The sequence below is a fragment of the Trifolium pratense genome, linkage group LG3 (assembly GCF_020283565.1).
Source record: "Trifolium pratense cultivar HEN17-A07 linkage group LG3, ARS_RC_1.1, whole genome shotgun sequence".
NCBI classification, from domain to species: domain Eukaryota; kingdom Viridiplantae; phylum Streptophyta; class Magnoliopsida; order Fabales; family Fabaceae; genus Trifolium; species Trifolium pratense.
This window is the reverse complement of record NC_060061.1, coordinates 18,744,988-18,761,978: the sequence shown is the minus strand read 5'-3', so window position 1 is coordinate 18,761,978 and position 16,991 is coordinate 18,744,988. Positions and strand designations below refer to the sequence as shown.

Here is a 16,991-nt window from a genome sequence, read left to right as displayed (position 1 = left end):
GAGGCGCAGCCTGCGCGAGCCTATTTATAGGCAATGCGTTTTTTCTGATTTTTAGGTGGTTTTTAGGGTTTCTGAGGCCAACATACATACTAGGGTTATAAGAGAAACATCTTGTAAAGACTCTAGGGTTGGGTAATCATTCTATCACCTTGGGAAACACTTTCATTGAAATCTCTTGGTCACGGGAAGAGATTTGGGAAAAGGGTAGAATTAGGGTTGAAGTCTAATTCTTGTAACCCAATTGAGAATCTCATTGTAATCAAGCTTTTCATTGATAGTGGAACGGAGAGTGGCTCTCTCCCCCAGAGTAGGTCGGTTTTGACTGAACTGGGTAAACAATTGCTTCGTGTTCTTTACAGTTTTATTACTTATCTTTTGTTCGTGATTATTATTGCTATTTCCACGTTTTGATTGCTTATTCGATTTGCTCCACACATCAAGTTATTCATTGGTGTGATTTTAAGATGAATTCACAACAATTGGCGCCCACCGTGGGGCAAGGGATCAAACGAATTAAGTATCATGGGTTCTAAGTGGGAGATTGAGAAGTTCACCGGTAAAAATGACTTCGGTTTGTGGAAGGTGAAGATACGGGCAATATTAACACAACAAAAGTGTGTTGAAGCATTGTTGGGCATATCGAATATGCCAAATACTCTCTCGAACGCAGAAAAGAGCGAGATGAATGATAAGGCTTTGAGTGTCATTATCTTGTGCCTCGCGGATAATGTGTTGAGGGAAGTAGCTAAAGAAAAAACTGCGGCGGCTATGTGGACCAAGCTGGATGCGTTGTATATGACGAAGTCTTTGGCACATAAGCAGTGTTTGAAAGAACGGTTGTTTTTCTTTCGAATGGTGGAGAACAAGCCTGTGGTGGAGCAACTTTCAGAGTTCAACAAGATCATTGACGACTTGGCGAACATTGACGTGAATTTGGAAGACGAGGACAAGGCCTTTCATTTGTTGTGTGCTTTACCCAAGTCACTTGAAAATCTCAAGGATGCATTGCTTTATGGAAAAGAAGGTACTATCACATTGGATGAAGTTCAATCAGCTTTGAGGACCAAGGAGTTGACAAAGTTGAGAGACTTGAGGGTTGATGATAGTGCGGAAGGGTTAAATGTGATGAGGGATAGAAGTGAGAACGACGGTAGAGGAAAGGGGAAGAAATATGGGTCAAAGTCTAGGCCAAAAGGTGATAATGGTGGCAAGTTCAGATGCTTCTATTGTCAGGATCCGGGTCACTTCAAGAAGGACTGTCCTCAGAGAAGGGGCAGCGGTAGTTCGTCAGCTCATGTTGCCGTTGATGAGGAGGAAGGCTATGAGAGTGCGGGAGCACTCATAGTCACCAGTTGACACTCATAGCTTGCTGATCGGCCTGGAGAGGCGGTGGTAATAATACTCAACATCGGCCTGGAGAGGCGGTGGAAGAATACTCAACATCGGCCTGGAGAGGCGGTGGAAGAATACTCAACATCAGCCTGGAGAGGCGGTGGTAAGAATACTCAGTTACAAGGTGGAAGACATAGTGGATATACCGGTTTAAGGCTTTGGTGGAGGAATCTCGGTTTGAGGTGGAGGTATACCAAAGTGGTATGGCTATGGAGACCTTGTGTGGAAGCAACGGTGATCAAGCTTGGTAACTTGTTAGACTGCTGGAGGTAGTTGGACACAAGGAGAGTTTGAGGTTGCAGCTTGTGAAACCACCTAAAAATTCCAAGGTTGGTTGGAGGCAAGCATATCTTCAAGAGTACGGAAAGCTACAATCCGGGGTTTGAAGAGGGTATGGTTTAGCTTGTGTATTGTCCTAAAAATCCAAGGGCAATTGGAGGCAAGCATTTTTCGGGAGCACGGAGAGGTAGACTCCGGGGGCCGAAGAGGGTGTGGTGTAAACAAGTGGAGAGAGCAACATGATGGTTGGTGGGAAGTTGGCATCACCATCAATTTAAAGGCAAGGTGGAGAATTGTTGTAATTGCCTTGAAATTATGATCAGAAAAAAACAAGTTAAGCTGCTGCCTCCTGCGCGAGGCGCAGCTGTGATATGCAGGTGGAGCTTTAGCCACTGCCTCCTGCGCGAGGCGCAGTGAGGTTTGCGCGAGGCGCAGCCTGCGCGAGCCTATTTATAGGCAATGCGTTTTTTCTGATTTTTAGGTGGTTTTTAGGGTTTCTGAGGCCAACATACATACTAGGGTTATAAGAGAAACATCTTGTAAAGACTCTAGGGTTGGGTAATCATTCTATCACCTTGGGAAACACTTTCATTGAAATCTCTTGGTCACGGGAAGAGATTTGGGAAAAGGGTAGAATTAGGGTTGAAGTCTAATTCTTGTAACCCAATTGAGAATCTCATTGTAATCAAGCTTTTCATTGATAGTGGAACGGAGAGTGGCTCTCTCCCCCAGAGTAGGTCGGTTTTGACTGAACTGGGTAAACAATTGCTTCGTGTTCTTTACAGTTTTATTACTTATCTTTTGTTCGTGATTATTATTGCTATTTCCACGTTTTGATTGCTTATTCGATTTGCTCCACACATCAAGTTATTCATTGGTGTGATTTTAAGACGAATTCACAACAATCACGACCGTTGTCAAAACCGACAACCAGAGAATAAACACTATGTGAAAATTATTACAACACATAGACTTCACTCTCAACCACCCCATGCCCCACTACACCCACACTCTCCAAAGTAAATATTTGAACTACATCTCAAATACTCTTAAACAAGAGCATAAGAGAAAAGCAAAAAGACACAAATATAAACTTAAAGTGTTTACAAGTGTTAATGCTTGGTGCAATTATAAACAAAGAACTTAGGTCAATTATATAGCTTTGATTTCCTCCTTGCTTCACAATTCTAAGCGATGTGGGACTTTCAATAGCTATTTTTTAACCTCCTTCTTTTTCTTCATTAGCAATGTGGGACTTACGTTGCAATCAATCCCAACAACTGGTATCAGAGCTCTTGGTTTGATTCAGGAGGGAGGGAGTTCCGCTGTGAAGTTTAGGCTAGAGAAAATTGATGTTTGGCTTGTGGAAAATCAAGTCAAGGATGTGGTGATGCAATCTGGGTTACACAAGGTCAGCCTGGAGAGGCGGTGGTAATAATACTCAACATCAGCCTGGAGAGGCGGTGGTAATAATACTCAACATCAGTCTGGAGAGGCGGTGATAAGAATACTCGGGTTACGTCTGAAACAACAACTTATTATGAGGATGCGAAGGTGCTAGTGGAAGTTGAGAATTGGTGGAGTGTTGAGTCATGGACTTTGGAAGCTCCTATCATATGTGTTTGAAGAAGAAATACTTTTGAATCCCTAGAGCTAGTTGAAGGTGGAGTTGTTCATCTTGGTGACGGAAAGCTTGTAAGGTTCAAGGTATGAGTGAGTTTCTTTTAACATAATGCGAGGTATTTTCTTGAACTTTGATGCATAGATAGTAGGTAGATACTTGTTAGATAGTTCTACTATTATTGGTTATGCATTTGTTACTAGTGGTGATTCTCATGTTTTGGTTAAGTTGTGGATCTTCGGGTGGGTACTTGTTAGTGACATGAGTTTAGTTGGACTAGTTAAACAAGGTTTACTAGGCGGTGTAACTAAACTGGAATTGTTGGAGCCTAACAATGGCCTGAGGTGGTTTCATAGATGTTTGAAGTTGTTCAAGTGACACATTGACATCGGTTGACATGGATGCAAGGTGTGTGATGATAGCGTGCAGGCATTGGTTGGCATTGATGCAAGGTACGCGGTTATCTCGATGGCTGATGAACTTCCGGAGAAAGCCAACATGGAAGTTGCACCATAAATTTTCAGCGAGGTTTCGAGATGAAATTCTTGGGATGGCTTGGTTCCAAGTGAAGCAAAATCTTGGGATGGTTTAGTTCCAAGTGAATAAAATTCTTGGGATGGTTTAGTTCCAAGTAGAGTGTACTTTTTATGGTGGAGTATGATAATTTAATTTGTCGGTATAGACAATGAGAATTATGATTGTCGATGAAGACAATGATTGTCGGTATAGACAATGGAAGCAGAAGATAATGATTGTCGGTGTAGACAATGAAGATTGAAGACCATTACAATCAAGAGAGTAGAGATGTAGGGAATCAATTAGGATTTGCCGCCGACACAAGGCTAGGGTTTTAGAGAGAAACAAGAGGGGTTGTCTCTTGGTATAACTCTAGGGTTGGGCAAAGGGGATTGATTACACCTTGGGAAACACTTATCAAATTGAGTCTCTTGGCCACGGGAAGAGATTCGGGATTTGGGTAGAATTAGGATTAATTCTTGTAACTCAATTGGAACTCTTTGTAAAGTTACTCGTTTGATATAGTGGAACGGAGGGGCTGCTCTCTCCCCCAGACTAGGTCATTATTGGACCGAACTGGGTAAACAAATATTGTGTTCTTTCTTCTCCTTTATCTTGTTTATCAGTTATTATTATTATTGCTTATTCCGCTTAATCATTGGTTGCCGTTCTATTGCTCCACACATCAAGTTCTTTTATTGGTGTGATTTTATAGACGAATTCACAACAAGATCCTTATTTTTAGGCAACAAAATTTTATTTTATTCCAAACCAATAACAAGATGTCATCAGAATATAAAACTTAAATCTAAAAATTTCATTTACTATCCATGACAAACTATGTTTGCTATAAATATTGCTACAAAATTGGTCGAATGAGCTTACGGAATACTCATAAATATTACCCCTAAAACTTTATTAGAACCAATTCAATGGTAAAATAAAACGAAATTAAGTAGCCAAAGTTAATATTTGAAGAAAGCAAAAAAATTCAATAAATTTGACCGTGTATATCCAGCAAATTTTAGTCATGATGATATACATATATTTAACCATGTAGCAGTACTTTATTCTGTTCAAAAGAAAGCATGATCAAAATTCAAACAGCATATAAGCAATCCCAATAAACCAAACATGAAGACCAAGCTCTGATACCAATTGATAGAGATTTAATAATTAATTTACCAATTAATTACATACAAGTCATGCTCTTATACAAATAATGCGGAAGCTAGATAGAACAAAATGAGCATGCATATGTAAACTGAATCTACCACATGTCAATTTATTAGAGATATCAAGAATACCTGGATCCACTGAGAAAGTCCCTTAGCAATAGTCCTGAAACACGAAAGGTTAGACGAGCAACACGTACTCGTTGGCTAGTGTGGTTCTTCCTCAACCGGTACTCCTTATGCCTTGAATTCTCTTCAGATGGGGAGAAGAGGTTATTTGCTTGTGTACGGTATGTTGGGGACCATAGCCTATATATAGAGTGATGCCCAGTTAGGGTTCCCATTATTCCGTAACTGGTCATCCGACATCCACTCATATTTTCGTCCATATCCACTAATTAGTTCATTAATTAATATCTTAATAGAAATCCATTTAGCCTTTTAACTTTATCTGATCACTTATCAACTAAGGCTCTTATTATGATTAGAGCTGTAAAAAGGGCCTTAAGGGGCCGGCCCTTTAAGGGGCGGACCCACTTATTCCTGATTATTAATTTTATTTAAATTTTAAACACAGTTTTTTTAGGGTGCCGATCGTGGACAGTGCTGATTGAAGAAAAAGAGAATAAGTTCACGACACTAGAAAAATTGTTTAAAATTTAAATAAAATTAAGGCTTAATTAGTTAAATGGTCCCTTAAAGACATTTTAGGTTTCATATTGGTCCCTTAAAGAAAAAAAGTTCCGCTTTGGTCCCTTAAAGATACCTCTGTTTGCCATTTTAGTCATCTCTGTTAATTTGTTTTAATCTGAACCGTTTGATCTTTTTATTAAAAATATAACGGTAAAATTTGCATGACTACCGAATATAATCGTGCACCATCATCACGTAAATATTTCTCTTTTCTTCATCTTCTTCTCTCTACCGTTCTATCTTTTTCCATCTTCCGTTTTTGTGGCCGCACCATTTGGCCGTGCCACCACCACTATCTTTCCAACCGCCACCTTATTCGTCAGATCTCGACCGCCACAACCGTGAAATCTCTGATAAAAATCTCGCCTTGGAGGTTGAAAACTCTGTTTTCTTCATTTTCGCTAAGACCCAGATGACAGAATTATGATTTCTCTTTAATAAGGTTGTTGATTTGTTGCAAATCTGGGTTTCTGAAAACATCAAAGGATCCAAACTAGATTTGTTGCAAATCTCGGTGTATGGGCAGCGAAAAGAATCCAGATTAAAATCAAAGGAGATAGTGTGTGTGGGAATGATAAAGTTGTAAATATGAGTATGTTGGAGTTGCGAATCTTGATTTTTCTGGATTTATTTGATGAATTTGTGAACATGAGGATTTGAAACAAACCCAGATTTTTATGGGTTTATTTGATGAATTGATGAAGAACAAGGTAAGGAAGAAGATGAAGAAATAGAGAAAAAATTAGTTGAGAATAGTGCACTGTTAAATATAGTGGACACTCAAAATTCAATGGTCATGTATTTTCCAATAAGATCAAATGGCTTAGATTAAAAGAATTATTGAGATCTATGGTGGATCACATGTAATGGTGGTTCACCTAATACATTTGGTGTTAAAAACTAACGGAAAGGACCATTGTGACTAACGGTCATATAGTTAAGGGACCAATCCGGACCTTTTTTTCTTTAAGGGACCATTTTGAAACCTAAAATGTCTTTAAGGGACCATTTAACTAATTAAACCTAAAATTAATAATCACGAATAAGTGGGTCCGCTTCTTAAAGGGCCGACCCCTTAAGGCCCTTTTTACAGCTCTAATTATGATAAATAGCTAATATAATTAATTTAAATATAAATGCCCACATAACAATTATTGGAATATAATATGAAATATTCCAACAGATGAAGGCTTCATTTCTCAATTCTCATTTGGTTTAAAAAGTGGATATTTCATAGTTTATTGAATGATTGATAACTTATAGCTAACATATAAATTAATTAAAGCGTTTGATAAAATTAGAGTTCAATTATTTGATAGTTTTTAGACACATATTCATCGTTGGTATTTTTCATTTCAAATACATTTGTTTTATTTTAAATTAAAATAAAATAGAAAGGGTAAAAATGAGTTTTATTTAAAATAATAAAAGGAAGAAATGGTATGTAATAAGCTGATACACATTTGCAATAACATATCAAAAATAAATCATAAGTTAATAAAAGAAGCTATAAGTTTGTGATGAAAATATAATTATGAAATAAGTCTTTTTTTGTCATATGAATTTATAAGCTTTAAGCTCAAAATTTGACATTGTCAAAGATAATTTAAGTATTAACTGATATAAGTACTTAGAGCTCCGATCCCACCCTTATTGACTTCTTGTAAATTATTTTTCACACCCGATATATCTATAATCTTTACAAGAAGGTTAAATGCCACTGTATTTTTCACGTCTGGTGAGTCCCGTCTTTTTTTACCGGTTAATGTAAACTTAGTTTTGTCTGCTTGATACATTTATATATTTATATGGAAGCAAAGAAATACTCTCTCCGTACCACAATATATATCACTTTGTGAAAAAAATTTGTATCACAATATATGTCACTTTATATTACCAATGAAGCTTTTAACGTTATTTTTTCTATTATACTCTCAACTATTTATCACTCTCTTCTTTCAATTCTTCAATTTATCTTTTTCATACCATAAATGAAGGACAATTTTGTAAATCAACTCATAATCTCTCTTTTCCATACAACATTAATTACATTTCTTAATATGTGTAAAAGTGTCAAAACGACATATATTATAGTACGGATGAAGTATTGCATTTGTTGTTTGCATGTAACATGTGTTAATGTGAGGGAATTCATTGTATCGATCATGTTTCGATTTTTGTGCAGTAAAAGATCATTCGAATTACCCATGCGCAAAGTTATAAATTGTTGTAGGATGATAGCTTCATTTAATATTCACGAGGTCTTTCGCCGTAGACTTGGCCAACAATAAATCCTTTATTACTCACGAGAGACATTTTTTCATTGGTAATTTTTTTCTTCTTTTTTTGGAGCCTAAAACACTTACTTTAGTTGTCTTACCATTGTGGCGACTATGGAGAAACAAAGGTGCAGTGCGGATAACCAGAAGAAAAAAATTAGAGATTTTGTGTTCTAAGTGGTAATGAGTGTGTATCAAACTTGTTTGGTTTGAACTACAACATGAACGTGAGAAAAATATTTTCAATTAAAAAGACTTTCATGTTTGAGTTTTCAAAACAATTTAGATGGTTAGAAATGATGCAATTTTCAATTATAAAACGGTGTTCTTGAGAGGAAGTTGCGGATGCCATTAAAACTTAGTCCTAGCATTGGTTGTTCGCTTAGAAATTTGGGTGTTCTTACTTGTATTATGATTGGATTGGATTGCATGCTTAGATAATCTTTGAGCCAAAGTCTTTTTTGTTAAATAGTTTAGTTAAAAAAAAAAAAACCTTTAAAGTAAATAAATAAGCGGGCGTCCAAAATTCGAATCTCGACCTCTACATTTAAATATACTAATAGTAGAAATAAAAAATGATAAAATTATTTGATAAATAAATTTATTCCCTATTTTAACATTTTCAATATCCATAGAGTCTCTGCATGGAGAACTTTGTGACAAAATGAAATTTTTTGAAATCAAGACTTTCTCTTTTAGGTGGTTGAAAGCGACAAGTAGTACTTTAGATTTGAACTATCATAGTTGGTGGTGTAGTTCTCTATTTTGTTTGGGTCTTTATAGTTTTCCTTATGGTTTTGTTTTTTGTATTTTGAACTCTCTTGTAACTTTATAGTCTCCCTTATGCATGAGTCATCGACTTTTATTCAATATTTAAGTTTGTTATTATATTATGGTAGAAAATTTATTTAGAATAAATTATTTAAAAATTTGCTATATAATATTGTTAAAATAAAAGTGAAACTATTGTGTTATTTTTTTTAAAACTTATTAAATTAATAAATTTGATTATAACTATCAATGATAAATTGTCCAATTTTTTATGTATCCGTTACAAATAATAGTCCCGTGTGTATTTTTTAATAAAAAAATTTGAAATTTGATGAGGAATATTTAGGATAATTTAGTAAATTTGATAGTAATTATCTTTATTGTATTATTATATTATTATTTTTATTAGTTAGTAGTATATTGTTTTTTTTTATGAAAAATATTTTTTATGTTTCTATTTAACTAATTTTATGCATATTCATCTTATTTTTTCTATAATTTTTTTATTGACTATTTTATTCTCTTTTTTCTTTTAATAGATTATTGAGTTGTAGATTGTTCTGTTTTGTTACAATCTATGATCCGTTTCTTTTCTATTTTTAAGCATATCATTTTTTTTTTTGGTATTTATCTTATATTCTTTTTATATTTTTTTTTAGTGAAATTACAATGAAAAATATAAAACTTGCAATGTGGTTAAAAATAATAAGGATAAATTAGTAACTTTGGTGATAATCGATTTTAATATATTAGTAATAGATATCTCATTTTGGCTTGTTCAAGAAGAAAAAAAATGAAAATTTTTGAGACAAAATTCATAAAAATATATTTGCGTTTTCTTATATATTTGATCCCCAAATAAAATTTCACCTAACTTCACCCCTGATTACTTGTTTTCATTTTTGCGGCTGGATTTAGTATGATTTGTACAGTTTTTTTTTTATGCAAGTATGACCTGTACAGTAGTCATGTACTTTATTTTGCTCCTCTTTAAAATTAAATGAATGAGTTTATTGTTAAAATAATTTCCGTAAAAAAAAAATAAAAATAATTGTATCGGAAAATTAAAATTAGTCTGTTTCAAAACTAAACCGCGAAAACAACGGTGCAATAAAAGTGGGAATATCCATTTGGGCGCGGAATGAAAGTAAGCAGATATTTTTGGATTTTTATCCATCACCAAAAGCGTCCTCATCTCACCGTTGAATCAAACCAAAATCTCCACCGTCTATTGTCATCTCTCTTTGGGAATATAACGTAACGGCTAAACAAGTTCCACGTCATCGATCCGAGGCAAACCTCATTATCCAATAGAAAAGCGAGAACACTCTTATATATAATAAATCGACGCAACATTCATCATTCACCAAAACTCATTCACTCTGCTTCTAATTTCATTTCCAATTCCCAATTCCAAACCCTAATTTTCTCCAAATTCCCAAATCTCCTATTCAATGGCACCAAAAGGAGAGAAGAAGCCAGCGGAGAAGAAACCCGCAGAGGAGAAGAAGTCCACCGTAGCAGAGAAGGCTCCCGCTGAGAAGAAGCCAAAGGCAGGAAAGAAGCTTCCAAAGGACGGTGGTTCAGCGGCAGCAGGAGAGAAGAAGAAGAAGAGAAACAAGAAGAGCGTAGAAACATACAAGATCTACATCTTCAAAGTTCTGAAACAAGTTCACCCAGACATTGGTATCTCAAGCAAAGCCATGGGAATAATGAACAGTTTCATCAACGACATCTTCGAGAAACTCGCACAAGAATCATCAAGACTTGCAAGGTACAACAAGAAGCCAACAATCACTTCTAGGGAAATTCAAACTGCTGTCAGACTTGTTCTTCCCGGTGAATTGGCTAAGCATGCTGTTTCTGAGGGTACAAAAGCTGTGACTAAATTCACAAGTTCTTAGACTTGTATTTACTATTTGATGGGTTATGAAGTGATTCTGATTAGTGGTTATTTTAGATGTTTAATTCTGTTAGTATTAGATTTGAATTAGCGTGTAATTTTCTTTTTAATCAAGTGAATCCTTCTGTTGTGTATGAATCGATCTTTGTTTTTGATTAGAAGCAGCTTACAATATTTTTATGTGATATAACTTTGGTTCTGTCAAGTTTTTTCTCTTTAATTCTTACTTAAGTAATAGCTTTAATCGAAAATCATTTTAATTTGCAAGTAAATCGATTTGGAAACAATTCATATCATACCTGCCAAGTGTTTGTTACTAAAACAATATAATGCAATTATCAAGAAGTGACAAATAATAATGATAAAAAATTAGTAAATCTGTTGACTGTGTAACAAAGAGTAATTAGCAGTGGAAATTGTTACAATCGATCTGGCATAGCATGTCGATGATGTTCATGTTGGGGTTTCAGATCTAAACACTTTATAAAGTCATGCACTGTATAAAGTCAGTGATAGAGGTTGGAATTCTCAATATAGCTTGGTTATAAACTCTACTGTTATTAGTTTTCTAAACTCAGTTAGGTATGCAAGAAATCAAGCAAAGTTCAAGGATCAGTTAATTCCTTGGAAGTTCTCTGTTGCTGATATTATTTCTAGAGTATCTTTGACTGGTAATCAAACTAGTCTGCCTTATAAACAAGACTTGTTGGAAAAGGTTATTATCATCGTTCTATTTTATTTGTTGTAAGATGAAGTAAAGAAGTTATATACTTTGGTTGTTTGAAAATAGGCTTGAGAGAATGTTTTGAAATAATCTTGTATCAATTTCCCCCCTCAGGTCAATGCTTGCTTGCCTTGGATAAAAAAGATTTGGAGCAAAGACATTCCTCCATCCCAGTCTTTATTTGTTTGGAGATTGGTTCACGATAAGGTGCTCTGCTCTCAGCTGATAAGTTGATGCAAAGAGGCTGTTCAATGGCATCTATATGTAGCTTGTGCTTTAAGAAAGATAAAAGTATATCTCATTTGTTCTTTGATTAACATTGCCCCCTGTCTTCACTTAATTCATGCCCTGTATAAAGTCAGGGATAGAGGTTGGAATTCTCAATATAGCTTGGTTATAAACTCTACTGTTATTAATTTTCTAAACTCAATTAGGTATGCAAGAAATCAAGCAAAGTTCAAGGATCAGTTAATTCCTTGGAAGTTCTCTGTTGCTGATATTATTTCTAGAGTATCTTTGACTGGTAATCAAACTAGTCTGCCTTATAAACAAGAGTTTTGTTGGAAAAGGTTATAATCTGAAGCTAGGGACATAAAGTTTTATGTTGGTCTTCATTATTACACTACAAAAAGGATATATTATTGTTCAATTGAGTTAATTAGTTAAACTCGCAACGAGTAATAGTAGTATTAGTAGTATTTATGTTATTGTTCTAAGAATAAACATTGTCTTCAGTTTTTATATAATTTGGATGGGTGAAATATCGAGTCTAATATGTGCGAATAAGGATCAAATCATCTTGTTTGATGAGTGGAGGTCGCAAAGAAAATCTTAAAACTTGAAGTGTTAAAAACAGTTTTGGTAAACAGTTTTCCGGTTCTTCTAGTTTGTGGTGAGTACAAGCTCCACCAAAGGCTCGCCATTTACTACGCCAAATTTGTAGGTCTGTCTGTTGAAGCGGACGCAGCTGCAAGAGCAGCATGTTCAATGGCATCAACCTTCCCTCTGTGTTCTGCATCAGATGAATATGACTGAAATGTCTTCTTTAGTTGCAGGTTAAGTCGGACCTGTTGGAATGATGTGGGACTGTCGGACAATAGTGCAGCATTGCCTGCATAATTTTCATTCTTCGAAAGATATTCTAGTGGATATATGTAAAAAGGAGGACCGAAAACTGGCAGGTCGGGTTGCTGTGCTGATGTGACCATGCATTATGGCTGAATCACAACAGCTAGTTGTGGAATAATATAAAGATGTCTGCACATCAAATAGGCAAGTTTTTCCTTGTGACCAAATCAAGCAACAAATTATAGTTGGTATTTTTACACCAGAAAGATAAACCAATGATCTATTGCACTATGCCATTTAGCTTGCCGAGTTAAAAACTAAAATCGCAATCTAAGACAATTCAATCACACTAATCTTTTACACTAATCTTGCCGAGTTAAATATAATGTGGAATCTTGTTACTGCATACAAGAATAACAAAATCATGCTTAGCTAGCAACAGAAAAATCAATTTCTGCAAAATCACAAACGTAATAATACACTCTACTTATATAATCAATTTCTGAAAAATCACAATTAATAAAGTAAAGCATAATAACAAAAATGACACAACTTATTCTTTTTGACAGCAAATATACTTCATTAGATTAAAGAAAACAGAATTCATACATCAGATGTTCTATAACCAAATCCTTTTGACAGTTTATCTAGACTGTGAGCTACATAATTCAACTACGCTTAACATAAACTACATAAGATCTATCCATCTCTAGCAACAGCTTATTCACTTGTGCGAAACTGAAACCTGCACAAAGGACAACTGCTGCCTATAACCAACCAATCTTGAATACAACTTGAATGAAAAATGTGGGAACATGGCAATCGAACACCAACATTAAAATCTTCAAAACAAACCGTACATTGTGTCGCTTCTTCAACGTTTACCGTATCCAATTCTTCAACACACGACTTAGCCGCAGGAGTAAACCAGTTATATTCTTCTGCAGCCATCATGTCCTCTTCAACCTCTTCCAAACCATAATCAACTTCATAATCATAATCATCTTCATAATCACTTTCACCTTCAATACCCACCAACCCATTCTCTTCTTCTACAACCTCCATTACCTCTTGATCCTCTTCAAAACTAGGGTTCTCTTCGTCTTCACGGTCATCATCTTCAGCAGACCTTGTAACCACAAACTCAACTCGAATAGTAAGAACACTTAGATCCTTATATTTTTCATCATAAACCATATCATAAGCACATTCCGATATTTCTTCAGCCACCAACGTATAAGCATCCACAGGAATATCGATTTGAGAAAACCAAGATAGAAAAGTATCTTCTTGAACAATTTTATCCATCGACACATTATGGAGAGCGTGCCTATGAGTGTTGCTAAAAGAGTGAAAATTTGTATCGGCTGCAACATGCATAACTCTGTGTTCAAATTGAATATTGAAATATTTTTCAGATGAAGTATTTTGTGTGGTAAAATCGTTGGAAATCATACGTGGGTATGCTTTACAATAACATTGAACCATGATGAATCAATTTGGAAAATAATGAATAGCAAAGGCTACAAGACAAAGGAGAGAGCTTTGATGATTCGCGTGGTATGTAATTATGTTATTGCACTCTTTCCTATATATACCAATTTGTAAGTAACGGTAAAACTTGGGAATGAAGTAAGTAACGGCCAAACTTGGGAATGAAGTAATTTATTTTATCTTAGTTGTCTATAAATCTTTATTTATTTTTTCCTAAAGATTCGGAGATAATTGGGTTTTTATGTGTGTCGTTTCGTTTGTACGGAGAGAATCTTTGAAGATTTGATATTTATTGTTTTTTTTTTGACGGAGATATTTATTGTTTTTTAATATCTAAGATTTTGTATTTAGATATTTTTTAATCCTCTTATCCTAAATTTGTTTTTTTGGATTTATATCCCCTCTCTTGTTATTCAATTAACTTTAACTATTTAACTATTAGATTAGAAAAATGTAGAGAAAACTGAACATAAGTATAGGATGCGTTTGATTTGCTAAAAAATAAGGGACTAAACATGACAATTTTTGCTGTATTATGTTTGATTTTAAAATTGTTCCCGATACTGGACAAACTGAGGGTCAATGAACAGGACAAAAACTGAAATTCTTGTCCCCCACAGAACAACGGAACAACTTTTTGTCCTCAACACAAGTTGTCTAAAATACTAAAATAACCTTTTGTCCACCAAACATCATACAACACCAAGTTTGTTCAATACCTTAAACGTTTGTCATGTGCTGTTACTGTCATGTACTGTTTTGTCCAGTATTTATATTTTGCAGATCAAACGGATCCATAAGATTAAATTTTGCCTATAACTAACTGGTATACAATCAAAGTAATAAGGTACCGTTTGACCAAAAAAAATTTAGGTATAAAAGTTCTTTTAACTACAAAGCTAGAAATCATAGCTTTGAAATTAAATCAAAGTTGTTTGGTAAATTTTACTTTTTTACTTTTTTTATAAAAAAAAGTTAAAAGTTGTCTTTTATTTTATTATAATAAGGTTAAAAGATATGTTTGATAATATATTATAATTTTTCTTAAAATATAGAAGCGGTTTATTTTTTTAATAGAGCTTTTAAAAATTGTTGTTTGACCTAATTTTTTACTTTTAAGGAATAAGAAGAGGAAAAAAAGTTAGACCAAACGATACCTAAGACTAATGTTTACACACTTAAAATACATAAAGGACTAAAATAAATATTAGGTAACAGATAAATGGAGTGAAAAATATATTATTGTTGAAAAAATATTATTAGACTCCTTTTTTTTTCCAACTCGGTGGTCTAATTGATGTTGGGAGAAACTCTATACAATATTAAATTTTCTTAGATCCAACTCTTCTTTACTATTACAAAATCGACTAAACTCATATTTAGACAATCTCACATTTGATACGAAACTCTTAACATATTTTAAAAAAAATATTAGAAAAGAAAGTCCATTTTCTACATAACATGAACTCATAATATAAGAAAATCAAATATTGTTATTGTAGCATGCTCAATTTCCTCCATTACAAAAACCTAATAATTTTCTAATCGATGATTAATATTATTTAATTTATACTCTAAAGTGATTGTTGCTTATATATCACTTTAGATAAGCAAATATGATGAACATCCTTTAACTTTTTTTTCTTTTTGGAAATTTAAATATGATTTTAATCTCTGTAATTTATTTTTCTTTATTTTAGTTGTATATTTTTTTTGTGGATTTATTCTCGACAAATTAAAGATTTGCGATTTTGCATATAATAAAAAAATAAAAAAATTGGTGACTTTTTTTTTGGTCAAAAACAATTGGTGGACTTTTAGTCGTGTCATTAGCTTTTTATTGGACCACATGGCGTGATACTAACCACATAACAGGTGTGTTTGGTAAGTCCAATAAGCTAGCTTATAGCTTATTGGATTAACTTATAAGCTTGTTTGAAAAAAAAAGTATTTGGTAAATTTTTTTTCTCACGAGCTTATAGCTTTTTTTAATATACTATTTCAAGTAGCGTTTGAGCTTATAACTTTTTCCATTTTTAACCTTTAATTTAATTCTATTACTTTTTATAAAATAAAAAACTACCCACTAAAACAAAAACTACCCACTACATATAAATGTCATTTTATGTCTTTTTTATATTTATCAATCATTTAAAAAGTTAATTTTACCAAACACTTTAATTTCAATAAGCATTCTTTTCAGCTATCAACTAGTTTATCAGCTATAAGCTAGCTTATAGCTTAATTTTACCAAACAGAGTCAATATCAATTTTTTAACTTATAGTTATAGGTACTGAGTCCAAATAAAAATAAACTTACATAAATAGAATCAACAAATCCGAGATGATAACTACTCGAGATATTATTAAAGGGATGATGTTTGGAGTTAAGATTCTCTCCATTTTCCCTCTCCATTATTATACTTTTGAAGAATTTTAAAAAAACACTTTTTTTTATAAGGAAAACACATTAAATAATTGGATCAACTAAATATCACATTATTGTATTTATATTCTCAAAATTTTAGTAAGTGTAAAATAGAGAGATCCCAACTCGATGTTTGAACTTAAAGAAGACTATCTAAGGGTTCTATAGTTGTAGTTGTGCTTAGATGATATCCAATTTACATAATATTAGAAAGACATGAGCTTAAGGACATTACATTATATATGCAGGGGTTAGAGTTCAAACCCGATCTTCCACTTAGGATCTGTTTGGTAAAAAATAGCGGATAGCTTATAAGCTAACTTTTAGCTTATGACGAATAAACTTGCTGATTAAATTTATAGTGTTTGGTAAAATTAGCAGTTGAACTAACTTATAAGTGTGAAATGACATAAAAAATTAATATTTTTTCAAATAAGATAATGTGGGTAAAATTAGAAGAAAAAATGATAAGCTATAAGCTATAAGCTCATAAGCTACTTAAAATAGTGTTTGAAAAATAAGCTATAAACTAGTAAAATAAACTATAAGCTTCTTTTTTAAAAACTGTTACCAAACAAAACTTTTAACTTATAAGCTACTGCAAAAGCTAAAAGCTAAAAGCTAAAAAATAGCTTATTCGCCTTTCGA

The 16,991-nt window shown here is 33.6% G+C and overlaps 1 protein-coding gene across 1 annotated transcript; it reads left to right on the top strand.

Annotated features, from left to right (window-relative positions):
• Positions 1–10,072: 10,072 nt before the first annotated feature.
• On the top strand, positions 10,073–10,767 carry LOC123918536 (probable histone H2B.1). The gene has a single exon (XM_045970614.1). The coding sequence runs from the start codon at positions 10,181–10,183 to the stop codon at positions 10,628–10,630; it is 450 nt and encodes a 149-aa protein (XP_045826570.1). The 5' UTR covers positions 10,073–10,180; the 3' UTR covers positions 10,631–10,767.
• The last annotated feature ends 6,224 nt before the right edge of the window (positions 10,768–16,991 follow it).